The sequence below is a fragment of the Tauraco erythrolophus genome, chromosome Z, assembly GCF_009769465.1.
Source record: "Tauraco erythrolophus isolate bTauEry1 chromosome Z, bTauEry1.pri, whole genome shotgun sequence".
NCBI classification, from domain to species: Eukaryota; Metazoa; Chordata; class Aves; order Musophagiformes; family Musophagidae; genus Tauraco; species Tauraco erythrolophus.
In genome coordinates this window covers 33,763,915-33,791,213 of record NC_141496.1, presented here as the reverse complement: position 1 = coordinate 33,791,213, position 27,299 = coordinate 33,763,915, and the positions used below count along the sequence as shown (strand labels likewise).

Genomic DNA, 27,299 nt, shown 5'->3' with positions numbered 1-27,299 from the left:
GAGGGCACACGTGCTCACCTGAGGACAGGACCACCCCTCACTTCCAGCTGTCCCACCGATCTCCCTCCATCCCCTTTGCACCCACCGCTCCCCTCTCCCGTCCTCCCGAGGTCACACATGCTGGTCTGTCTGTCCCATCACGGAGCAGGCAGCAGCGCTTTCTAACTGCTCGCCAGCGCTGCGGCAGGGCTGCGGGTGGGAACGGGCTGACATCTCATTGTTTCATCCTCTCCTGCCTTGCTCTCCTCCCCCACCACCCCCACTGCCCTCCTCCCCACACTCACACGCAGACACACATCGTGGACCCTCTCTGGGGGATGCTCCAGTGCCTGTCAGGCTGAGGCTTCCAATTCTCTGTTTTTTATGCCTCAGTGGTCAGGGTGTCAAGCTCCTGCAGTACAGACCAGCCAGGAGCTTGAGGAGTCACTGAGCACCATCAGCTCGGTGACAGTATTGCTTGCTTCTTAACATACTCTGCATATCCATCAGCCTTGCAGGGGGAAAAAAAAATAGAGAGAGAGGAGGGAGGGCAGGAAGGAAAACGAGAGAAAAGAAACACGAGAGAGGGGAGGGGAAAAGGAGGAGTGGGGGAGAAAGTCTCAAGCCCTGCTATTACCATCACAGCGCTTGGGCAGACAAATGGTACAGCCATGACTGAAACTGAGCCAGATGAATGAACGTCGCGTGAGCGCCTCGTGACTTCCACCAGATATTCTGAGGTCCATCAGCTACACTTCTTGACAGCCCGGCCCTCGCTCCGTTCAAAAACACAACGAATCAGCTACTCGGGGATGCGCACACATGCGGTGTGTTGCACAAACATGCGCGGTGCCTGCCCGCGCCGCGAGGAAGGGGTGAAACAGTAAGCCACCTCCTTAGGAAATCTGGCATCAATAAGACACACAGACACCAAATCAAGGGCTTCTGCCAGCATCAGCCCACCTCTCGCTGCAGACCAGACTCCACACCGCCACGATCCAATATGCGGCTGTAGCCCAAGAGGGGCCAGACTCCCTGTCACCACCACGGGCAGAGGTGCAGGGGAGGAGGGAAGAACAATCCCCAGTAACGCTGCTGCTACCAGGCAGCGGCAAGCCGCAGAGATATACCCTCCCTGGGACAGTGGGACGGAGGCGCAGACCCCTCTCCCACAGGGTGAGCCCCGGGGGTGGCTGCAAACGGAGGCTGAAGGTGGCGGAGGGATCCGCATGGTCCGTTCTGCAGCATCTTCTCTGAGGATTATCAACGTGTGTTTACCAGTCTGTTCAGTTTTAAGGTAAGCTTCCTGTAAGTTTCCTTTGCGATGTGCAGAAAAACTGGAAAGTGTGAGCTTAAAAATCTCAAGAGCTAAGAGGCGAAGAAGGAGATTTCACAGTGTCTTTCAAACTGCCACGGCTTCCGAGAACTGCCCCTGCAAGGATGGGGAGGATGCGGGCACCTCTGTGCACCAGTGCTGGGCTCAGGACAGGAGGGTGCTGGAAACCCTCCTGCCCTGCTGAAAGGCAGAAGGATGGGGCAGAAGGGCTCCAGACCCTAGCTCAAAGCAGGGCCATGTCCCGCCACGATGTGGACATCTCCCAGGATGGAGACAGCCTGACCACTGTCGCCACACTAACACTGCCCACCGCACAGGGCACCGGGCTGCAGTCCCGTTAGGCAGCACAGCAGTAGTGAACATGTCCCTCAGTGTTGTCTTCTTGTGGCCGTGTGGCACTCAACACCAGCAGAAATCAGCAGACCGGTCAAACAGGGAACACGCTTCTTATCCAGCTCCTGACTGAAATGCAACATTCAAACAAACACTCAACAAAGAAGTTTTATACATCACTTCCAAGTTCAACACATTGCTGCAGTCTGCAGAGCCTCAGAAGACCCCGTGAAACAGAAGCTGCAGAGCCAGCACAGCTCAACCGGAGCCACCTACATGAAGGCAGGCACGTGTTTGGACACGTTTCACAGTATTTTCTCAGATATGAGGTTTTTTCACACGCGTTTGGGATGGGGAGAAGCCATCAGGACCATCAGGGTGAGCAGTGGTGTCTGCATGATGGCTGCAGGTGATAGGACGTGCAGGTAAGACAACATGCAGGTGATACAATGTGCCTTTGTCCCTGTGACCACCATGCAACTGCTCCCCGCGAGCACCAGCTGGAACCACTGCCACCCAACCAGGAGAGTGACCACAACCCCGCGTCTATGCCCTGCTCCTGCTGAATTAGTCCCAGACTGATGGTTTTCTCCATCAGTCCCCATTACCTGGGTCCTTTTGCCATCCAAGCTCTGGGTTTTTATTTAGCCCCTCCATTTGGCAGAAGATTAAAACAAACCAGGAGAAATTGTATTTGATAAACGCAACTGCATAAGGGATGAGGACCGAAGGCTGTGGGACAAAAATTAGAATCCTGGCCGGGAACGGCGACACTTTGCCCTTTCCTCGTTGGGGTCCCGGGCAAATTTAAAAATAATCTGCCATACATGTCCCAGAGTCGAGTTCCTGCGGATGAACCCATCTCTCCCTCGATCCTGACCTCCTGGCACGGGATACCGGTGTCTCTGCCTTTCCTCTGCGGCAAGGACCTCACTGTAACTTTTTAAAATTAACTTTCTCACGACTTTTATTTGTTTACTATCACCTTCTTTTGTCAAAGTAATCACACAGATCATAAATTTCTTCAGCAAATTCCAATAACAATCACTATGCTGGTAGCTATGATGTGGCTGACTGCATGGGGAGCTGGGCTAAGCGCCCCGTCAAGCCACGCGAATGCGCCCCGGCAGCCTGAACATCGCTGACCGACGCTGTGGAACAGCAGCTCTCCAAGCACGGCCACAAAAGCCGTGGCACAGAGTCACTGGTGTAACACAGCCAGGCACCCTCGTGTTGGAGGTGGATACCAGCCAAAGGACAGCACGAGAAGTTGCTTCCCATCTTACGCCAACACCACCCGAGACATTGCTTCGTGACAGCAGCATCCCATGAAAAGTGAGAATGACAAACAAGTGTGAGAGACCTTAGGAAAGAAGGAGAGCAGTCTGGCCCCTCTGCAGAGAACAGTGGTGTTCTTTTCCCCTCGGCAAAGCGACTCTGCCTCACCACAGCATGCCGTCGTCACGGCTCAGGGCGAGAGAGGAAGAGCTCTGCAGCCTTGCCTGGAAAGCTGCAGCCTCCATGAGTCACGAAACTCACTCCCTTACAAGTTTTCTCTGTGTACAGTGGGTCTGGGATACACTTTTCAGTCAAAACTTGCTTTCAAGCAAAAAAGCAGTTTCACATCACGACATACTTTAGCAAGCTTGCGACAATTTTGGCAAAGTCCTTCAGTGAAAAAGAGTGTTGAATTTTTTAGAAAACCTCACATTTTCCAAACAAATATTTTCTTTTTCTTTTAAATTCAGAGAGATGTTAAGTTTTCAAATAGGGTTCAGTGAGGCTAAAAAAAAAAATCCAAAAATCTCAGCTGGAAAACGAATTGTAGCTTTGAACTGAAAAACTTTTCACGCAGTCCAGAGTAATTTTTATTGCCAGTTTTTGTTTTGATTGAAACTTGGACTTTCTTCCAATTTTAACATTCCTTAGCAAACGACAGGATCAGTGATTTATACTGCCCTAACCCGTATTTAACTGCTCAGCTGTATTTAACCCCAGGGGACTGGATACCCAGGGCATGCCACAGGTTAATCACGAGTGATCTGCCTGGTCTTGTCCTGGTCCTTCCCCTTCTCTTTGTCCGCAGAAGTCCCGTGGGATGGAGGATGTTGATAACTCTGCCTTCTGCTCCTTGGACCAAGCATGCTTGGCCGTTAACCTGCCCGCCAGACCAGGGACAGAGCAGTCTACGCGCTACAAGAAAAGAAGTGCAAAAAGGAGAAAATTACCCAAACGCAGCCCTACCGAAACAAAACGTGTATTTTGGCAACGATGTTCCCCCTGGGAAGGAGCCGAGCAGGAAAATACATCGTATACAGGAAACATCCATCGTGTTCTACCCAATTTATCTCAGTGAAAACACCCCAGGTGATAACCAGCTAAAAATCCCAGGATGAGCACACAGGACTCACAGGCCAGTCTTTGAAGGGCCGCCTTGGGAAATTTTCTCAGGATTGGATTATCAGAACCGTGCCAGGACAAATGATGGGTCCAAGATGTGCGGGTGATCACTGCTGCAGCCAGACCTCTCTGGAAGCGAACCGCAGCAGCGGCGGGGGGTCATACATGCATTTCAGAGCCAATGCCACCCCCCTGCCCAGCCCCTGCAAGCGACGGATACGCTGCCCCACACAGACGTACAGCTGCACCAGCTCTGGCATGGTTTGTGGTTGGAAGGAGCTTTAATGCAAAAGAAACATTTCCCAAGGGGGTTGAAAAATGCCATTTTGGAAAACCTCTTCAATGAGCAGTTTTGAAAGAAGAAAGCTGCTCTTCAAAATGCCACAGATCCTCTGCATTAAAACAGGAAGCTGCTCGTGGACTCCAGACTCTCACTGACCAGCAATTCATCCATTCCCACAGGAAAGAAGTGAATAAAGTGTTAATAAATGGAAAAGGGGAAATGCTTTCTGCACAATTAAATTTTTTCTTTTTTTATCTTTTGAGGATGAAATAGAAAGTGATAGATTTCAGCAGATGAACAGCCCTCACAAACCATTTTCAAGTAAAACTTTCCTTACACAGAACAAAATCCTCACTTCTTGATTTTCAATTAAAAAAAAAAAGACAAACAGCAAGTTCTGAACACTCTAAGCCTCCACCTGCGTTCTTCAAACATAATACAATAAAACTATGTCAAAATTCTGTCCGGCTGTAGCCAAGACAGAGCCCCTGGAGCTGTAATGTACTGCAGGAGCCCAGCCAACCATGGGTACACAGTCACTCACAGGATCCCAGGTAGGGCTATTAACACCCTACAATTAATTAGACAGCGTCTGTATGGCAGGTTGAAAGAACAGCCAGGACGTGTGGTGATGACTGTTGACCACCACAGCCAGTGGTGTAAGCAGCACCCACAACACCCGTCTCAAACAAACCTGAAAAAATAGTGAAATGCCTTTTGCTTGTTAAAGCTCATTTCTCTCCTAAAAGCAAGAGGAACAACCTGCTGGCTAGAACGCCGAAACACTTCCTACACCCATCGTGTTCAGTTACCTACAGACACTGTCACAGCAACCGCCGGGGCGGCCCAGGCGATGCCGGGGGCAAAATCCAGCTTCGAGCAGGGGAACAGGGTTTGCTCCGTTAGCAGGTGGGGAATGGCACATAGATCCAGCAGCGAGCAGACCAGGGAGCCTGCTGCCACCACCAGCCTCAGGAAGCGTTTTCCTGGGGTGTCGGGGACAGCACTGTTGGCAGCAGCTTCCCCCTGGGGGCACCGAGGGAGCATACGTAGAAATACAGCCCATGCGTATGGAAAGACACATGGAAAAGACTCACCAACGTGCACGCACAGGTACGGGCACGCTCTTTACCCTTGTAGGAAAAACAGGCGTGTAAACCCACTGGCAAATCTGCCATATGAATCCAGCAGATCAATAGATCGGTTATTACCGTCTATGACCCCTTCCACCAGCACACTTACACTCACCAAAAGCACATGCTGCTCATGTCTGTAACGTCTTGTAGCCATTGACTAACTCTTCAATGAACAGTGTAGGTGCAACCATCACCCAAACTTTCACACGTGGGATTTCACAATGAAATCCGCCCGCACACCAGCTAATTTTTCCTGCACGTCAGCCAAGCAGAAGTTTATTGCAGTTGCGGCTGGAAGGTAGTTGGTCACATTCAGACAACGTCCCTCCCAAGTTCCCAGTCCCACCAAGACTGCCAATTAACTTCTAATGAAGGTTGCACATAATTTTATGGTCATACAGATTGGACAGTGTTTCCCCCTTATTTTATCTTCATATTAACTAGCACCTGCTCAAAGATGTACAATCTTATTTTTAACGGTTCTGAGGGGGTTGTCATATTTTAAGAAAGCAGTAACATGCAGATTTTTGTAACGCTACCTCATTTCCAAGAAGCTACAAGGCACAGAAATCCCATCAATGACTAATGAGTTGTGGGTTAAGGTGGACGTACCTTGCTGTGAAGTCACTGTACTATTCTCGACCCGTGCTGCCTGCCATAAAATTTTAATGCCGCTTCTGACATATTTATGAAATACCTCACCTAGTCTTTGCAGGATGACAAAAAGATTTACATCTGCAATTACTGCAAGCACATAGGTTTTAGCTATGCACTTTAAACTTTTGTACACAAAGGTATTTAACTTTAATACAACAAAGGTAGGTGGTGCCACGCAGCAACCATATTGGAACTGCATTAGGAGAGATTTATCTCCCTGTACCAGGAGGACAACTGCCCAACTCATCTGCATAGAAGATGGCATGGCAATTAATGACAACGAGGAATTCGCCCCTTCCCTTGTCAGGCTTCCCCCCTGCAGAGTCGTCTACCCTCTCCACCAGCCACCGGCACGCCATCCCTTGGGACCTCGGATGGTTCCAGCAGTGAGAAGCTGCACCGCTGGCGATACCAAGCCCAGTGAGCCCCACGAGCCACGTGCAGAGCCTTGGCACCGGCGCTGTCGGACATGGGGCTGGGAACGCGGTGCCACTCTGTGCCGGTTGCTGCAGTGGCTCTCCCCAGACCAGCTCGCGGCTCTCCCCATGCCTGGTCCGTGAGGCTGCCTGCGGCCTTCGAAAAGCCTCATGTTTCCCCCCCACATCCAGGACTGGCGAGGGGTGTGGAGTGGACGAGGGGCAGCACGTCACTCGCTCCCTGCCTGTGCACCTTGGGTCTCCAGATCTGCACGCCTGCGGCCCGACAGCACATGAGGTCAGGCACCGCTTCACCTTCTCTGCTCCGGACTGGCAGGATGAAAAGGAAAAATTCTGTCCCACAGAAAATACTAAGCTTCACAATACGGTTTCAGCCCAAATTGATGTAAAAAGTGCCAAGAAGTATCTTGTGGGACGAAAATCTCCAACCTATGTAACAGAAATGCTGCGTTTGGTTCAGATGAAAATATTCTACTCCATGCTTTGTCCCAAGTTTAGCCTTTTTATAATTTCAGCCTTCATGATGATAGTGTAACGTGTAGTTACATCCAGTAATTACACTAGTAATTTAGCTAGTAGCAGAAATAGATATAATGTTATGAGCCATAATAACATAGCTACAGTGTGGAAATTGTGAAGTCTGGAAATTAAGCATTTTGGAAGCTTGATAAAGGTATGTTGCTGCTGACATGGAAGCTGTCTTCAATTACCTGCAAATGCAGGTGTGAACAGGAGTAGAAAAGCTTCTGCATGGCTGAGGGAGCATCCTCCCACACTGGCATTGCCTCAGACATCCGCTGGCATCCCCGCTGGCATCCCCACCCTTGGTGATCACACCAGATCACGCTGGCAGCGAGCCAGAGGTCAACTGGGACCGGGCAGCAGCTCTGGCTATACCAGGCGATGGCCAGATCCTGCCTTTTCTGCTGAGGTGGCAACACCTTCGACGGACGGAAAAGTCTCTTGTCCTCATGTAAATCCCCTGCGTGGATGAGCACTCCTGGCTGAGCTGCTCAAAACCTCATCATCCTGGCCTTCTGCCTGCAAGACCAGGATTTCAGCTGGACTCTAGGCTTCAGCCACCTCCGCACTGGGACTTCCGCACGCCAGCAGGGTCTGCTTTTCCCCACTGGTTCTTTCTGTCATCACAGGGAGCTCGTGCAAGCTCTGAAATACAGAGACACAGCACTGGCAGAGATGTCGGTTTTTCTTTCTGACACCAAACACAATGCAAATGAATGCCTGAGTGACAGAAGACAGATAATTTCTCACTTGATTTTCACAGCACTGCTTTGGTTTTACACCGCATCCACGTTACAGGCATCCTTTTAATGCAGAGGAAAAACATGTCAGCCGATCGCGGGTCAATCTCCGGGAGCGCGGCAGCTCGGTCCTCCGGCAGGACGGACACTCTGCTGGCAAACGTTTTGCAGCCAGAGTCATCTCCAAGTAATGTCTGCACCTGCTTAGCCTGGCCTGATCCAGCTGAATCAGCCAAAAATTATGGCAAAGAAGAGAGCACGTGGTGGGGAAGGGATGATGGATGGGTACCTCTTCCCACGCGTAGTGCGCTGATGTTTGAGGACACCGTGGCTGCCGTGGCACATCTCCCGGAGGAGCCATGGCTCCCCACGCATACCTACAGCCCAGGGCAACCTCTACGGGACCAGGCTTCTCGCTGAGGGCTGGCATTACATTTCCTGACTGCAGTAAATATGCAAGATCAAAGACTGAGGCGGCTTCTTTGTGCTGAATGAAGGAGGCTGGTGGGAGGAAGAGAAGACGGGCAGCATCGCCATCCCATGCCCAGCACCTCTTACCGACACAGCAAGCAGCCCTTCTCCCACCTGGGCACTGCCTATCCCACTGTGGGGTCCATGCACACCTCTCCATGTAAGTAAAACTTCCATGTATACTTGGAAATTACTTATTCTGTGGCAAAGCAACCATTGCTGCTGTTGCCTCAGACTGAGAGGATTTAGTGCATTTGTTGCCAAGCAGATATCGAGTCGGGACCAGAGCACTGATTTTAGTCTTTTTATGCAGGAATTAAGGAGGTTACATTTAAATTTCCCAACTTACTCTGCAATCTTTGCAGAGCCTGATCCCAAATCTACTGCAGCCATAGGTGTCCTGTGCCCCGCTTTGCAATCAAAGCGCTCGGTGCTGTATTTGCTGCGAGAAATAAGTGAATGCATCCTTCTTTCTGGGGACTCCTCACTTTACCATCCAGGCTGTCCCTCTTCTCCTGGCACAGCCAGGCAGTCCATGAGCGGGGCACGCAGGAGACACGTCCTCGGGCGGTCCCCACTGGCACGTCCTTGTGCAGGGTTTTGCGCCTGCCTGACACGGGTGCACACACAACAGTTTTCCAACGCAAACATCGCTTCCTGCAGCTTGAGGCCCTCCACGTTAAAATGTGTTTCCAGAGGAAGGCTCTGCTATGGAAATGGAGAATTTCCTGGAACGCCTTCCTTCATTTTTACTAAGGTATGTCATTTTGCTTAAGTTTTTCACTTAATTTGGTTTTCCATCCTTTAACTCATTTTGGTTCATTTGCACTGATCATATGACGTTCCATCGTACTGCATTGCAATCTATTCTAACATCCTGGCATTTTCCATTTGTTTCGATAAAGTCTAAATGTGTCCAGAAACTCCTGTATGCTGCTGGTTTTGGCTGGGGCAGAGTTAATTGAAGGGATATTCCAGACCATATGATGTCACGCTCTGCATATAAAGCTGGAAGGGGGGAACGTTTGGAGTGATGGTGTTTGTCTTCCCAAGTTACCATTAGGCATGATGGAGCCCTGCTGTCATGGGGATGGTGAACACCTGCCTGCCCATGGGAAGTGGCTATGAAACTGTCTTTATCTCAACCCACGAGTTTTCTCACTTCTACCCTTACAATTCTCTCCACTGTCCCACCAGCAAGGAGTGAGCGAGTGACTGGGTGGGGCTGAGTTGCCGCTGGAGTTAAACCACAGCATCCTGGAAACAGAATACTTAATTCTTGGAATACTTAATCACAGTTTGTGCCATAGACATCAGTTCTCAGCACTGCAGTTCACCGCAGGGCAGATGTTCTATGTCCAAACAGTGCTAACTGCAAGCAAACTCCCTCCAGCAATCATCACATGGAAATCAAGCCTCAGAAAATGAGTCCAGTAAGCAGTAAAAATGCTGAATTCAGAAGCAATGTTCTGCAGGAGAATGACTGCAACCCCCCCAGCCCCAGACCTCTGCACGGGTCATCCTGCAGCAGCAAAGGGAGGGTGCCGGGAGTCGGGGGTGCCCGGTGCAGGGCTGGGTCTCCAGGCTCTGCTCTGCACTCCCCCAGCCACGCAGATGCTGGGAGCACGAGACATGCGGTCGATCGCAGGACAATTCAGCAATGCTTCCTAATGCCATGAAGCTGGGCAGATATCGAACCTCTCAGGCTGTCACCCAGAGGCAGGCTTGGGATGACACATGAGAAGCCACCCTTCCACGGGGTGCCTGATGTGGGCAGCAAACGGGCTGGCCAAGGTCTGACACCCAGGAGAAAAGAAACTGCATCCTCCCCAGCACCCATCACACAACGAAGCATGTGGCAGTTGGGCTGTAAAGCTCGGATGTGATGCAAATACAGACTCAGCTCTCTCACCAGTGCTACCTTCGGTTGCCGCCTTCGGGGTGACACCACACACTCCTTGTGCAGCATCATGCAGGGATACCAGCAGCCACGTCACACTCTTGCTCACGGGCACTGTGGACCACGATGTGCCTTCCACTCTGCTTACTTTGGAGATCTCGGTTCTTGCTCATTGTTGAACGCGGTTTGTCGGGAAACTGCCTGATTGGTTTTGGTGGCTGGGTCCAGTTCCCGCATAAGCCCGGCACGTGAGGCACAGAGCTGCTCCTGCACCCACACCATCACCGGCCGTCGTGACAGGCACCAGGCACAGCACAGCGCTCAAAGCTCTGGCAACTTGCTGTTTGTAACCGTGATGCTTTTGTAACCTCCATTTTTTTTTAAACTCTGACTACGGGCACAACACAAGGAGGCACAACCGCAAAAAGGCTGAACGCTCAGAAATGACAAAGCATTTCGTGTGCTCTCACGTGGCTGCTACCCTGGTCTGAGAAACCTCACCATGAGCAACGGGGTTGAGTTCAGCCCTGCAAGCACAGGCCAGACCACATCAGCTCCAGCCACGCCTTGGCACCTTGAAGGCAATGCCTGTGCGCAGCCCAGGACACCAGGAACCTTAACTGGCTTTTCGGTGCTTCACTTCACTAATTCAAACCACAACGTTCCCAAATCAGAACTAATTTAGACCTCATGGCTTCCCAATTACAGTCAGCTTTTTTTTATTGTGTTGCCATCAACAAACATCCATCAATAATGACAAAAACAGAGCAAACAGGAGGGGACCCGCAGAGGGCAGAGGACGCAGTGGCATGTCTCACCCACGGCACGCCACGTCCCAGCTGCATGTCGAGCTCTCACTGCCGGCACATTGGGTGTGCTTCGCCGGGGGAGTCACTGTCACCACCGGTTTTGAGAGCTGGCCGGGACAAGGTCTGTTAGGAAGCCCTTTGTAAAGCTGTTCCTGCCTTCCCAGAGGAAGAGGACGTGGTGCATCCTGCAGCCCCCACGCAGAGGGGACATCCTCTGTGCCTGACCTTGGGAGCTGCCTCAGTGAGGGCGAACGGACCCGGCGTAGGGTGAGCTCTGCCAACCACGCAGGGCACCTCTCAATGCCAGGTTCTACGAGGCTAATGCAATTAACGAGCAGGTGATGAACTTTAAAGACATTTCATCTGCAAGCACCTCATCTTTAAATTTCTAGCTTCAGTGTTTTGGGGCAGAGACTCGCATTTGTTGTAGCTGCCAGCACAACGGAGCCCAAAAGCAACTGGCTTGCAGGGGGCAGAAAAATGTTTAATCACATTAAAAAACAACAACAGCAACAAAAGGCTTCTTAAATTCTCCCTGTGGCTTTTGTAATCAGTGGTACTGCTCAAAGGTGGGCAGCACGTCAGACCCGTAACACTGAATGAACCATCAGCAGGGAACAGCCCCTGTTTTCCGCTGCCCTAGCGTCCGTTTGCGGGTACCTCCGCAGGCTGCACAGTAACAGGAGGTGGAAGGTTCCCATGGGTACCACGGGAGATGCACGATGGGATCTTGTGCCATCAGCTGGGTGCCTCCAGCCCTCTCCTCCCCATCTGCCGGGACGGCCAGTGGCCGTGGTGCTGCAGGCAGCATCCCTCTGATGCCAACCACGTGCTGCTTTGCCCAGAGCAGCATCCTCTGCAATGACGCTCCGCGAGCTCCGTAGCCACAGCCAAGCCAGGAGCCCCAGCCAGGGCTCCAGAAGAAATGACCGCAGACCCTGGCTTCCACCCCTCAGCACTAAACACCCTGAAAGTGACGCTTTCAGCTGCTAACAGTGGCTTAACTGGAAAATCACAATCTGAAGAGAGCACTCCTCCATCCCACGGGCAGCATCGCTCGGCTGCTGGAGCCTCGGACTCCAGCACCGTCCCAGGGTGTGGAGGGGACGGTTTCGGCATGGAGGTCTGGCTGGAAACTGCCCCCCCCGGCCTGCGGCCCCCAGCACCGCTGCGCGCCGCTGCCGGCTGACACGACTGATGGATTTGACTGAAGGTAGCCAAACTGTCACTCAGGAGATGCCCCCTTGGTACCTCTTCTGGCTGGATCTGCTGGAGGGTGGGATTGCCTGAGCCGCTCCTGTCAGGGATTTCAAAGGGAACAAGCGGCTGAAGGCGGATCTGACAGCTCGGCCGCCGAATTAGGGCTATTTGCATGCTAATTTCCACCACGCTTAACTCACTGGCAGACCCAGACTGAGAAGCAGCCTCTGCATGTTTGGAACAATGCTTGACTGATCTAGCTGCGTTAACGAGCAAATTATGGTAATTTTGTTATTACAAATGCATAGAAATTTCCAAAGAGTGGAGCAATACAATATGTTTTCTCTCCTCCTCCTCACTCCTAAATACGGACCCTTTTGTCTATACACACTTCGCCTTGCTTACTTATGTTTCGATACGCACAGCGTCCTGCCTCGACGGGAGGAGGCAGAAGCGACGGCCGGAGCAGAGGGAGCCCACAGAGCAGACGGGACCGGCTTTGCCGGGCGTGGGACGCCTGGGACCGCATCCTCAGCTGGTGTAAGGCAGCAGAGCCGGGTGGTCGGGGCTCAGGGCTAACTGACCCCAGTTGAGGGTCCAGTCTGTAAGAGGAAGGCAGGTTTGGGAACAGCAGATCCAGAGCCTGTCGGCTTCCTGACATTTCACCTTCTTGCCCTCTCCAGCGTAATTTCTAAATCAATTTAATGAAATAATATCTGACAACATCATATTGAAAACAATATCAATGTTATCTATATTCTGCACGAGCACAGTAATTACATTCCTGAGAGACGAACACCAAAATGTTTCTCCAAGCTTCCAAGATACTGGCAACCCCTCCTTCAAAATGTACAGGAGCAGTGTATAAACACATATCGTTTAGTTAACTGCTTCATTATTAATTAAGGGAATCATTTGTCAGTTGATTTGCAATCTGGTATTTCCCCAAGATATCTGTGACGGCACATCACTTGCTCCATCATACGTGATGAAACTTCTCTGGGATTTGTCTTCCGAGATTACAGAAGGGTGGGGAGGTACCTTTGTGGAGCAGCCCTAGACTGGGGAAAAAATGGTAAATTCGCTAAAGCAGAAAATGCCAAATGTCCATACTTCTGTCCTTTGGCACTGGGTCTTCTGGCTCTGGCAGTGGAAGCTATGGGTGCTGCCATGAGCATCTGCGGGGGGTGAAGCTGTTTTTGGGGTGCTCCAGGTGACAGCTGGATTTGAGCCACATGAGCTGCAAAAAGTGGCGATACCAGCACAAAAAAAAAGTGCGTGCCCATAATCCGAGCAGAGATGCACATTGCCACCATAACAGCAGCGTGAGGCTGGTGGAGCAGACGGCAGATGGACTTAGGAGTCACCTCCAGATTCCAAGGAGAAAACCTTCAGACTTTCCACCTCACCAAAGAAACGTTCAGGTTTGTTTCTCATTTGCTTTAAGTCTTTCTTGGGCCTTTCACTTTTATTGGCCACAGCGGCATCACTGCCCAGGTGACCGAGCAGCTCCAGCTTGGTGCTGTGAATCAGCAGCGGACCCGTTTCAGGCTCCGTCACGGATGCCCTCTGTCATCCCACATACTGTAATTCGCTTCTCTGCCCGTTTCTAAGCGTTTTACCTCCCACCTACTTTGCTTTCAAACATTTACTGCCACGTGCCAGGAGATGACAAAACGCCATTGCAGAAGTTTGGCAAAGGCAGAGCCATGACAAACAACATAAACTGATGAAAATAACGATGAATAAAGTCTTCAGCGTGCCAGGGGGGACCAAACCCCACCAATCCCTACAGGATTTTTTCCAGAGCTCCTACACCTGCACTGCTGCCTCCCCCCCTGCCGGGCTGGTGTTCCTGCTGCCCGGCACCCCTTGCTGCAGGCTGGAGCCAAGCCGGTGCAGGGACAGTGCTGTTCCTTGGGGCTTGGGTGGGAGAAACAGCCTGGGGAGCCCAGACCATCTCAGTTCTCCGCGTTAATGCCTGCTAGCCACGACGAAAAAATCTGTCTGAATAGCCAGGTGTTTTGTTTCCCAGCACCACATCCTCCTGCCTTGCATGTTAGAACCAGCACCTTCTCCCAGATAAAAGATTGCTAATGACACCGTTGCTATTTTTTATGCTTTTCTTTTCAAAGCCCAGTTTTGAATGTCACTGTTTTCAGGTTCCCTTTAGTCGGGTAATTGCACATAGACTTCATATAAAGGAAATTCATTTGTTCAGGGTCACTGCATGGTTTTTCATTAAAAACAAATTACCGGTGTTCAGAAAGGACATCTGGGTTTCCAGAGTCCCATTAATGACTATATTTTCAGCATCGCTATTCCGGACAGTCTACCCTTTCCTGTCACCCAGCGCAGGGCCCTCCAGGAGAGGAGGGGATGAGGTGAATGACAGCCCTGGGGAGGGGAGAAGAGGTGTCGGTTGGGGTGGGGTCTCCATCCCCAGAGACGGGGAGAGGGAAGAGGAGGGATACAGAAACGAGGGACAGCGAGTGCTGCTGTCCCAGCACTTCTGACACAAAAACTGGAATAAGTATTTGAGTGAACGATCGTGGCCGCCTCAGCATAACCTTTTTCCAGCTCAGCTGCGGTACTGCGAGCCTGACGGCAAGGGCAAGCAGATGCGGAAGCTGGACATGGGCATGGTTTGCCCAAGCCCTCGCTGTCGCAGCTGTGGGAACTGCCATGAGCCCCCCTGCCCTGGCTGCAGCAGGGTCCCAAATGCGACACAGCTCCTGGGATGATGGTCCTCAGAGCAGGCACGTGGGCTGCAGTTCCAGCACCGCTCCTCATGTATTCCCCTATGTCCCCTTCCCGATGGCAACTGTCTTACACACACATGGGAGGACACAGACCTTCAGACACGTCTTGGGAGCAGTCCCACGAACATGATCCATGGAGGGGGATCTGACCTGGTGCTGGAAACAGACTGGCGGTGTGTGGAGCAACAAAGGACCAAGAGAAGACTCCAGACAAGCAGCATGGGTCCCCATCACTATGCCAGCCCCAGCCAGCAGTGCACCCAAGCCCAGGTGAGATGGGGAGCAGTGCTGGAGAGAAGGCCCAGCCTCCCCGAGGCCAGGGACATATGATAACAGTGCGCTAACCGTCACCAGCAGATCGCCGCTCTAGCAGCTGCACTCCCTTTCCAACACTTCACCTCAAAAAAAGGCTCCGCGTCACCCATGGAGGGCACCCATGGGTAATATCCCTGTAAGTTACAGCCATGTTATTACACCCATGGAGTAATATCCCTGTAAGTTTTGCATTTCCCAGCAATGTGCTCCCAACTGGCTGCTACTACGCTCCTGAAGCCAAATCTGCAAATGCGAGGCAGCAAAGGGAGCAAAAAGAGCAGAAGCTGCAAGCAGAAGACAGCATCACCTCCACCATGAGAGCCACACAGCCCTGAGACTGCTTCTTCAGAAAGGAGCAAGCAAAGCCGGGTGGCACCAGGCTCCAGGCTGCAAGCGCTGGACGGGATGGTGAAAACGCAGTTGGCTCCTGCCTGCTCTTCCCAGGTGACAACAGGAAGGCTGCTGGGAAAACACTGCTCCGTGTTTCTAAAGAGACAGCACATTAGGGGCACAATCACAGTGTAAACAAATAATAACAATAATACCAAACTACTGGAGATAATTTCTGCATACAGCATCTCATTAACCTGAGGGATCCTGTGCCCCGAGGTGGTACTGAGACTACGAATCTAGTCAGAATCAAGAGTGGATTAAATCTCTAAATAGATAATGAGAACATACACAGAGCTGCACTAGACAAAATAAACATTTACACGGGATAAAACTCTCATGATTCATGGCATAAGCCACTAGACAACGAGGATTAAAGAGAAGTGTCCACTTTGGGCAATCTGCTGCGGGAGCTGCTGCATCCCCTGCTCCAGCTGCAGGCAGGCCAGGATGGTGGGCAGGCAGTGAGTGTTCCCAGGACTCCGTGGCTTCCCACGACAGGTGCCACACGACGCTACCGATCTCCTGCCTGCTCCCAACACAACCAGGAATATCCACCAACAGTCGTCATTTTTACACTGGGTCCATCCCCCTTCCCCCATTCACCCCTGGTCTCCTGAAGGAGGAGGCGAGCTGGGCAACGGGCACAGAGCACGAGCAGACAGGGGATGCCAAGCTAGGGGCCAGGAGCAGGCACTGCCGGGGCTGCAGCGGGGTGAGACCACGGTCACAGGTGGGAGGAGGAACATGGAGAGGGATTTCTCCCTTTTCCTGTGCAGACATTAGGCACCGGCCTGTGCCAGGGAAGCTGTCCGTACGGCTTTCTCCAGCCTCTGAAGGGGATTCATGACTCTGTCGTTTAATGGTGACTGAGGTCTAGATCAGAGCTGTCCCATCTGTACACCTGCATGGACTGCTGACATCACTGCTTCCCAGAAAGGGACCTGTTCTCCTCCTGTTAACAGCTTACTGACTCCATCTCTGCTCACAGTATCGGGCAGAAGCATATGAATTCCTGATTCTGCAGCACATTTTCAATAGTGCCACAACGAAAACATTGAGTCACAGGATGACGGGGCATTTTGAGATGGGAGGGGACTGCAAGATCAGCAATGAGGCCAGACCAGGATGCTCAGTGCTCCATCCAGCCTGGCCTTGAAAACCCTCAAGGACAGAGTCTGCCCAGCCTCTCTGAACGACATCTTCCACTGCTGGACCCTCTCCATGGGGAAAAAGTTTGAAGCTTTTCCTCATACCCAGTTTGCACCTCACTTGTTTCAACTTATGCCCATTGCCTCTTTGTGCTGGGTGGCCCAAAACTGCTCCATTCCCGTTGCCAGTCCACACGTGAGACAAGTGAGGGGGAAAATCCCTTCCCTCCAGATCCCAGCCAGAACGTTGCTGGTCATTCTCACCGTCAGTGCACGCGGCAGGCCGATGCTCAGCTCTCCACCCGCCTGCGTCCCCTCCAGCAGCCAGCTGCTCCTCAACCCAGTTTGTTGCAAAGCACTCCCTTCGCTGATGCAGGATTTTATGTTCGCCCTCACTGGATTTCATGCTTCTCCTTGAGCCTGCCTAGGTGTCTCCAAGTGACAGCCCTACTCTGGAGCCTACTGATGGCACTCCTCAGTTTGGCATCATCTGAAAACCTGACAAGGTGTCCTCTTTCCCAGTTGTGGGTCAAGATGCTAACCAGGACAGACTCCTGGTCGTATCCTGCATTGGCACACATGCTGCCAGCATCCAGCTGGAGCACAGCATTAACCTTCAACTCCAAGCTTGAACACCCAACCAGTTGTTTTCCCATGTATGTGCCCATCCCGCCACACTGCAGCATTTCAGTTGAGCCCCGTGCCGTTAGAGCACTGTGGTCTGCCGGAACTGCAGCTGCTCTCAAGAGGTCCTCTCCGATCACCTTTACACGGTGACAGCCACCAAAAAGCAGGAGAAGCATGCAGGGCCAGTGGTCTGCAGAGAGAATGCGTTTATGGGAGCCTCAAGCAATGCCAGCTCTTGGTTCGTAAAGCTCTGGACTGAAATCGAAGCCATGCATTTACTTGTTTGGTTCCTTTAGAGAACAGTATTCGATTAATTCCCTGGGCCACAGTAGACATTCATAAGCCACATAAAAAAGGAAATTCCCTATTGATACGCAAGTCTCTGTTTTTGCAGGGAAGGAAGGGAGGAGATCCGAGCTGTTTGTGCCAGGTACAGAGATGCAGTGGAGACAGGTTCCCATCCACATCCCTGCCTGCAGGAGAGGGGCTGGAGGGGGAAGAAGCCTCTCCTGTTCAGCTGAACTGTGGGGCAGTCGGAGAAGAGACAAGCACAGAGCAAGAAGCTGAATCCAGACAGCTCCCACTGGATCCAGCTTGGGAACGCCAGGAGCTGGGCGGTCCCGCCAGCCCCACGAACGTGACACAGACCACCAGCAGATGCCGTGAACACCGGCAGCGTGGCGAGGGACAGGTTCACTCACAGCAGCACAAGCCACGGCGGCAGCAACAAGCGTGCAACAAAACACCGCCTGTGTCTTATCATGTATACATTTCTCCCACGTCTCTAAGCACTTAACTCACACAATTACTTAATTACAAGCAGAAATTCATGGCTAATGATTAAAAATCTTATCAAGGAAGCACATTTCTAGCAGAGGCTCTGAAAACTACGACAAGACAGCAGCAGGTCGTGAAACGAATCCCTGAGATCTGGTACAACAAACATGCACCCTTCCCCGGGCACAGCGATTTGGCTGTTCTGGAACAAGCAGGGATGTACCAACAGCACCAGACCGGATCCATCACCCGCTTTACGGTCAGCCCCTTGGGGACAGTGTTGCTTTCCCCAGCAAGGCTCTGAAACTGGTCCTGCAAAGGACAGGAGTCAAAGAAGGATTGAGAAGGTATTTTGGATGCTAGTTAGCAAATTCTCACTTAAATGAGAAGGAGAACCTACAGGAATTGCAGCTGACCTTCACACTAGCTGGAGCAGAAGGTTGTTATTAAAGGAACCAGTGAGAGGAACAGTGCAGTTATTCAATATAATGGGTCACACAAGCCTATGTGTAGTTAAAAATAAAATCTATTACCCGGGAAAATCAGCTCAGACGACTCTACATCACCGAACTCTCACTGCACCTCCTCTGGCTGAGCACCACTAAGCCCAACATCCTGCAGTTTTGCCATCCTATCCTGGCAGTTGCTCCTGAACAGCTGGTAACTCCCCAAAAAAGAAGGAAGAGCAAGTATTCCCCCTAGCTGGGGAAGGGACTGGGGCCAACAGCTGGATTTTCAGTAAAAAGTGCTCTGAAAGAAGGTGGTAGATTCCCACAAGGCTTCTAAAAGCCCCTAAATCCCCACCTTTGCCAGGAATAAGGCTTGGGAGGGACTGGGCAGGAGAGGATGGGACCGGTGGGGCAGGACATCCGTCCACCCGGACACAGACACGACCAACCGAGCCTGGTGCTTCCCACACTTTAAGGCGTCATTGCAGCTCGTGGTCATGCAAAAGAGCTGGTGCAAGTTCAAATCTAGCAGTCAGCAACAACACCGAAGTCAGGCAGGCCTGGCTGAGGACGGAAGAAACGTACCAATAACGGTGTCTGTATATGTGAGTGTCCATGAGAAATGGCACGAAACACGGATCAAACCTCACATTCTTCTCCAACAAGACTTGCTTTCGGGTGTTCACTTTCCATTCTCGCTTCTGACAAACTGCATCTGATATCTTCTCAGCCCCTACTTCTGAGTCTATATTTCATGGGTAAAAATTGATTTCTACACAACCCATGATCTAACTTCCGCAGCCAGTTTCTAACTCTAACACACACATAAATGGCTGATTTTATCTTAACTCCTAGCGATCTGGTAGAACCCAATTTGCACAACATAGTCAAGGCTAGTAACAAAGACTAAGCCCGGAAGAGCCTGGACATCAAATCACTGTCACCAACCCATTTTCCTATTGCAAGTATTTTTTCCTAAATCACCACCTCCCGGAGCGATGTGATTACAGATGAAATTCAGAGGATTTTCCTCAGTAACTCTCTGAATCTCCAAGTTATCACCGTTTTTCAAATCGTATGACACTTAGGGGCCAGATTCATGACTTTTAACATATATATTTGAGACTAAGAACACCGATTTCCCTCACAGCCAGGAGTGCCTGTCACATCCAGACCGAAGGCTGCAGAGCTTAGGGACAAATCCCAGCAGCTCTTTCAAGCTGAAATAAATGTGCTGAAATAAACTTCTAGCAGCATCTGACCTCCAATGCTCGGGTGGGAGCGGGCCTGGCTCGGTGCTCCCACTGCTGCACGCCCACCTGGTCCTCGCCGCCAGCATCTCAGTGCAAACAATCTACTGGGCAGCCCACCGGCTGGACCACCCCCTGCCCCAGGTATCCACCCCTTCCTGCCCCCAGGACCTGCCCTTCCCCTCAGCACAGAGCGTCCACAGAGTGCCACACTTTCCACTGAAACGCTGTCTTTTTCATTTCCTTTCATTTTTTCCTCCCTCCCCCCCCGCCCCTGGTTTTGAAGACTCACCAGGCACCATTCCTGTCAGTGCCGGAGCGGAGTAGCTGCCCTGTCCGGCGGGGGGGACGTGCGGAGGGTACCCCGGGAGGGTTGTGCTTGCCAGCTCGCGACCTGAGGAATCAAACCAACAAATCACCACGTGAGCATTGCGACGAGCGGACACGCTTTTACATCTCCCTGAGCGCCCAGAACACAGCCGTGCATTTGTCATCCCCGCTCCGCCAGGACCAGCGCGGCATCTCCAGCCTGGCAGGGGGCAGGCACAGCTCTGCCTCCTCCATGAGCTGCCGTGAAGCACCAACGAAGCAAGAGGCAGGAAGGGAAGAGCAGAGCTCTGCGGGGAGAGGAACGCGCCCGCCTGAACTCTGGCTGCTCGCTCCTATTCCCAAGTTCCTCCAAGGCTCAGATTTGTAAAGTCAGAAACAGCGAAATGTGAAACAACACTGATCTGAATGACTCTTTCCCAGAAAACTCTCCAAAACATCACAGCGCAGGGGCTGATGGTTTGCAGACATGTAAATACAGGACGTTGCAAGTCACAGTTTTTATCTCTTATTAAAGCCAATTAAAAAACTGAACACATGCAAGACGCTGAGACATGAAGTCAGTTTAAAGTGTGGTTCCGTGGTGCCAGGAGCACAGCCAGCTTTGCAGGCAGGCTGAGACAGTGCTCAGACCACAGGAATACGTCTTTTTATTCAAGTACCCACAGGTCTTCCATGGAAATACTCCCACAGAAAGCAGGCAGTGGGGTGTCCCCCATCTCCCTCTGCCCCTGGACCAGGGAGCTGGGGTCTCCTCTCCTCACTCCTCTTCCAGGGCAGCTCCCAGCGCCATCCAGGACATGCTGCTGCCTGTGGAGCAAAGGTGAAAGGCTCCCAGCCCTGCCCGTACCCCGCATCCCTCACATGCTCCCGGGATAGCCACTGTCCCACAGGCTGCCGCTGCCACAGCAGGGTTTTGGGGAAACGGCTGTCTGACACAGCCACAGGTGGCCCGTCGGGAGAAAGGGACGCTCTTGTGATTCCACCAGGAGGACCCATCCCTCACCACAGAAGGAAACCTGCAGCCCACCCATGGTCTTCTCCTGGATTGCCATGGCATCCTTGGGACAATCACTTAGCCAGGGGTAAGTTGCCTTCAAAGAGCCCTCAGAAGCGCAGGGATCCTTATGGCAGGGACCAGTGCAGGCTCCAGCCAGCTCCGAGATGCTGTTGGCCCAAAATGGCTTGTTAGCTGGGCAAAAATCACTGTGAGCGGAGGCTCCTTCATCAAAATGTGGCATGTCAGATCAACAAGAAAAGTTACAAGACTATCGATTTCAGTGCCACCGACAAGAAGAAATGCACCAATTCTCATGTTCAAACTGTCTTCTGTAGGCATTTGATTTTATGACAGTGTTTTCTTCAAGTCTCCAGAGCTTGGAGAGGTTGAAACTAAACATTTCCCCATGAGCCAAAACCATTTTTTAACTCTTTTGGTTGGCAGAGACTTTGAGCCACAATTTCATTTCAAACCGAACTAAAAATAAAATTTTAAAATCTTTCTTTTTTTGTTATCATCAAAGAAATGAGATCGCATCTGATGAGACCAGAGATGGGAACACGAGCTATTGCAAATTGCTGCTCACCACCCCCAGGTCATGGCCACAGAGGCTGCTTCCTCCACCACCCCGTCATACGAAGGGGTCCATGCCAAATCACTCCAGCAGCGCCTGGCACTCAGGCATCGCTGCAGCGATCTCTCAGCACATGCCCCACTTTCCTCGGTGCTCTGCATCCACAAATCAGGATGCATGCCATTCCTCTCAGGCCCTTCCTACAGAATATTTATGGTGCATCCACATCCTGAAAGGATTTAAGGTTCAAAACAATTGAATCGTTTGCTCTCCAGTTCTAGGGGGAAGCCAGATCCCTTACGGAAGGGCATCATGAATTCTAATTATTCGATGCAGGCAGAAAATGGCTCTTTTAGATTAAAACGTTCTCCCCTCATCACTGCCCTGCTTCCTTCTCTCCCACACAAAACTAAACTCTGATTATGTCATCTCTACAGCCTGGGGAAGGCAGAAGTATCTGTGATCTACTTAAACTTGGCTGCAGAAGCAAACTTCACCCCCTGCACTGGCAGCCCTTGACTAAAGGTTGTCCCTAAAGCAGAAGAGCACCTCACAGCCTGACCTCCGTGCTGGTACCACCATCCACGAGCCCTCCATTGACCCAAGAAGCATCACAACCGCTCTTCCCTCCTCAGCGGTGTGGTGTCACCGCGGAACGGCCCAACACCTCGTTGCCCAAAGGTGCCCAGGTCTGTGGGTGAGCTCCCCCTCCTGAACTGTCCCACTCTGACCACTCCTCACTTTCCAATAGCTATTAAAAAAACACCATCATGCTACAATTTATTTCAATACATTGAAATATTACAACATTTTTCTCTTTTTCCAAAGCCACTGTCACACCCAGCATGGTTAGGATCATTGTCAAGGGCACTGAGCAATGTATCCACCAGTGCAGACACCAAGAAAAGTAGGACCTCAGCTCCTCCATAAATCAAGATAACATCATTCATGGTCTGTTCTACAAGCCTGGTTTGGTTTCCATCACAGCTCATTTCCAAATTCTGGCATCTGCTGACAAATCTTTACAGCAGGGTCACCACAGCCAAGCCTCGGGCAGGGGCTGGGAGGCGGCCGAGGGGAGCGGGCAAAGACCAAGGGCACAGCAGCAAGTGCTGCAACTCCACATCATCCTCTTGACTGCATCTGATGTGCTTCCCTCCCAAAAGAAGGAACAGAACATCCCTGTCCTCCATGAGATTTTCCCCAAATATTGCCAAGCTTCAACTGCACTGAAAAAACTCACTTCAGAGAAACGTTAATAACCCTGGCACAGAGAGATGGTAAGAAGCAGTTGCCACCCCAGGGTGTTCCTACCCTACATGAGCAAAGCAGCCAAGAGGAAATGAACATCTGCATTCTAGCAGTGGGACACGGAGACATCAACATCGATGTCCTTCAAGACAGTGATTCTTAAGTACCTTTGGTCTCATTTTTTTTAGGGTATTTTCCATGTCTAAAGTTAGAGACGGGGCACGGGTGGCTGTGGGTAGAGTTGCCTCTCTCCCTGCCTTGTTGGGCTGGTGTCATGCAGGATAGGGCAGCTCAGCTCAGCTCAGCTCCAGCCTATGGAGAAGCACAACCAGAGCAGAGCCTAGCAGGATTTTCCAAGAAAAACTTCTGCCAACAGTGCAAGGCCACTGCCTAACACCAGTTAGGCAAATACCTTGCTAAGCCTTGCCTGGAGCGGCCTCCCCTTGGGGAAGCTGGTAGGCTCAGCAGCATGGTACCTTCAGCAGTATCTGCTGGCCTGCAGAGAGAGCACATGGCAGCTCTTGTGCCCCTTCAGCTTAGGGGAGGCAGCGGGGCAAAGGAGACCTTGCCTTCTCCTTCACCCCAACACCTCTTCCAGGCCACCTCGCTGAGCTCCTCCAGATCGCTGGAGAGTATCTCCAGGGGGTCCACCAGCAAGATGGTTTGGAGCCATTGCTCATCCAGCACCCGAAGAAGAAATGTCTTAGGGGAAGGGATCTAGACAATCTGTGTGAGGAGAGTTGCATTCAAAACGTATATGATACATCATGCTTTTTTTACTGAAGGCAAAATAGGTCACATTCTTCGAGTGGGATGTGGGGACACTGGCAACGTCCTGGCCAGGTTGGGAAGCACGCCCTTTTCCCCATCACAGTTGGGTCTTGATCAAGCTCTGCCTTCTCCGTGGGTGACAGTTCCACAGACACTTCCCACCACACCAGAGGAGTGAAGCTCCATCCCTGCACCTTCAGCAGCACCCGGGACTCCCCAGGCCCAGGCTGTGTGCCGTCAGCTGGAGTCAATACATTCTGGAGGCTCAGGAGAGCATCCATCAGCCAGGCGTGATGCTCGGAGATGGGCTGCCACCGCATGAGCATGGCGTGTTGCTGGTGCCTCACGGCACAACACTTTCCGGCAGCGTCCTATTTCTACAAGCCAGAGAGCAAAATGTCACCATCCACCAGAACTGCAGCCAAGCCAGAAACTGATTTGAAGTAGGTTGATGGAGACAGGAGAAAAATAATAGTAACACCAGAAGTGGTGTTTGGACAAAATTTGTGAGTACGGGGTCATCTGCACTCCACAACACTTCCACAGCCTCACACGGACACAGGCAAATAACCCCTCTTCAAAAAGCAAAGATGCAGAGTAGAAGAGACCTGGGGTCAAGATGACTGGAGAAGCCTCCACCCTGGAGACAGAGGAGAGGAGCTCATTTTCAGTTGTAAGTACTGCTACAGACAAGCTGCTTTCCCTCTCCACATCTCGGCCTTTCCCCCTTTTAATGGAGAAAAGCGTTCAACACTTTTTCGGTGAGTGGCTGTGAGTCTGATGGACTGAAAGTGCTGCAGCACTGAGGAACATGACATTTCAAATGCTTTTCCCATCCAGATGTGCTACAGCAAGGACAGAATGGTTGAACAGCCCCTCAGGCAGGCACGTAGTGGCACGTGGTTATAGCGTTGCCTTGTGATGGCATGGAGCCGTGCAGGACATAGTAGTAGGAGTCTGTTACAGATCACCTGACCAGGAGGACCGGGTGGATGAGGCCCTCTACAGACAGATAGGAGCTGCCTCACGTTCACGAGCCCTGGTCCTCATGGGGGACTTCGACCACCCCAACATCTGTTAGGACAACACAGCAGGGCATATGCAATCCAGGAGGTTCCTGGAATGCATGGATGATAACATCCTTCTCCAAGTGGTAGAGGAACCAACGAAGAGAGGTGCTTTGCTGGACCTTGTTCTCACCAACAAAGAAGGGCTGGTGGGGAATGTGACGCTCAAGGAGAGCCTTGGCTGCAGTGATCACAAAATGGTGGGATTCAAGATACTTAGGGAAGCAAAGGAGGGTGCACAGCAGGCTCACTACCCTGGATTTCAGGAGAGCAGACTTTGGCCTCTTCAGGGATCTCCTCGCTAGAGTACAATGGGACGAAGCCCTGAAGGGAAGAGGGGCACAAGAAAGCTGGTTAATATTTAAGTATGACCTCCTCCAAGCTCAGGAGCGGTGCGTCCCAACAAAGAGAAAGTCTGGTAGGAACACCAGGACGCCTGCATAGATGAACAAGATGCTCCTGGACCAACTTGGGCACAAAAATCTGGCCAGGGACATCAAAGGCAACAAGAAGAACTTTTATAGATATGTCAGTGATAAAAAGAGATCTGGGGAAAATGCAGGCCCTCTCCAGAAGGAAACGGGGGACCTGGCTACCCAGGATATGGAGAAGGCTGAGGTTCTCAATGATTTCTTTGCCTCAGTCTTCACTGGCAAGAGCTTCAGCTGCACAGCTCAAGCCACAGAGGGCAACGCCAGGGACTGTGAGAATGTACAACCACCCACTATAGGAGAAGATCAGGTCCGAGACCATCTAAAGAACGTGAAGGTGGACAAGTCCATGGTACCCGATGAGGTGCATCCGTGGGTCCTGAGGGAGCTGGCAGATGAAGTTGCTAAGCTACTATCCATCATATTTCAGAAGTCATGGCAATCTGGTGAAGTTCCCACTGACTAGAAAAGGGGAAACATAGACCCCATTTTTAAAAAGGGAAAAAAAGAAGACCCAGGGAACTACAGGCCAGTCAGTCTCACCTCTGTGCCCAGCAAGATCATAGAGCAGATCCTCCTGGCGACTACACTAAGGCACATGGAAAATAAGGAGGTGATTGGTGACAGCCAACATGGCTTCACTAAGGGCAAATCCTGCCTGACTAATTTGGTGGCCTTCTGTGATGAGGTTACAGTATTGATGGAGAGGGGAAGAGCAACTGACATCGTCTACCTGGACTTGTCCAAAGCATTTGATACTGTCCCACACGACGTCCTTGTCTCTAAACTGGAAAGACATGGTTTTGACGGATGGACCACTCGGTGGATAAGGAATTGGCTGGATGGTCACACTCAAAGAGTTGTGGTCAATGGTTCAATGTCCAAGTGGAGGCCAGTGACGAGTGGTGTTCCTCAGGGGTCAGTACCGGGGCCAGTGCTATTTAACATCTTTGTTGGTGACATGGACAGTGGGATCGAGTGCACCCTCAGCAAGTTTGCAGATGACACCAAGTTGTGTGGTGTTGTGGACACACTGGAGGGAAGTGATGCCATCCAGAGAGACCTTGACAGGCTGGAGAGGTGGGCCTGTGAGAACCTCATGAAGTTCAACAAGGCCAAGTGCAAGGTCCTGCATGTAGGTCAGGGCAATCCCAAGCTCAAGTACAGGCTGGGCAGCAAATGGATTTAGAGCAGCTTGGAAGAAAAGAACTTGGGAGTGCTGGTGGATGAGAAGCTCAACATGAGCCGGCAATGTGCCCTGGCAGCCCAGAAAGCCAACTGTATCCTGGGCTGCATCCAAAGCAGCGTGGGCAGCAGGTCAAGGGAGGTGATTCTGCCCCTCTACTCTGCTCTCGCGAGACCCCACCTGGAATACTGCATTCAGCTCTGGAGTCCCCAACACAAGAAGGACATGGAGCTGCTGGACAGGGTCCAGAGGAGGGCCACGAAGATGATCCGAGGGCTGGAACACATCTCCTATGAAGACAGGCTAAGAAAGTTGGGACTGTTCAGCCTGGAGAAGAGAAGGCTCCGGGGTGATCTTATCGCAGCCTTCCAGTACTTAAAGGGGGCCTACAGGAAAGCTGGAGAGGGACGTTTTACAAGAGCGTGTAGTGATAGGACAAGGGGCAATGGCTTTAAACTGAAAGAGGGGAGATTTTGATTAGATCTAAGGAAGAAATTTTTCACTCAGAGGGTGGTGAGGCAGTGGAACAGGTTGCCTAGAGAAGTTGTAGATGTCCCATCCCTGAAAGTGTTCAAGGCCAGGTTGGATGAGGCTTTGGGCAACCTGGTGTAGCAGAGGGTTTCCCTGCCCATGGCAGGGGGGTTGAAACTAGATGATCTTTGAGGTCCCTTCCAACTCTAACCATTCTATGATTCTGTGATTCTAGGCGGGGACAGCACGGGCACAGGCACAGGCATGGGCACCACACTTCCCTGCGGGAGCTCTCGA

At 51.6% G+C, this 27,299-nt stretch overlaps 1 protein-coding gene across 7 annotated transcripts in view; it reads right to left on the bottom strand.

The window, feature by feature from the left end:
• PAX5 (paired box 5) overlaps positions 1-27,299 on the bottom strand; it is a 144,197-nt gene that overhangs the window by 11,114 nt on the left and 105,784 nt on the right. For 4 of the 7 annotated variants that reach the window (XM_086628767.1, XM_086628768.1, XM_086628773.1 and 1 more), the window contains one exon: positions 20,217-20,318. The exons of the other annotated variants lie outside the window; for them this stretch is intronic. In XM_086628767.1, the coding sequence (XP_086484893.1) occupies positions 20,217-20,318 (102 nt within the window). The remainder of the gene's footprint in view (positions 1-20,216; positions 20,319-27,299) is intronic. 7 annotated transcript variants of the gene reach the window in all.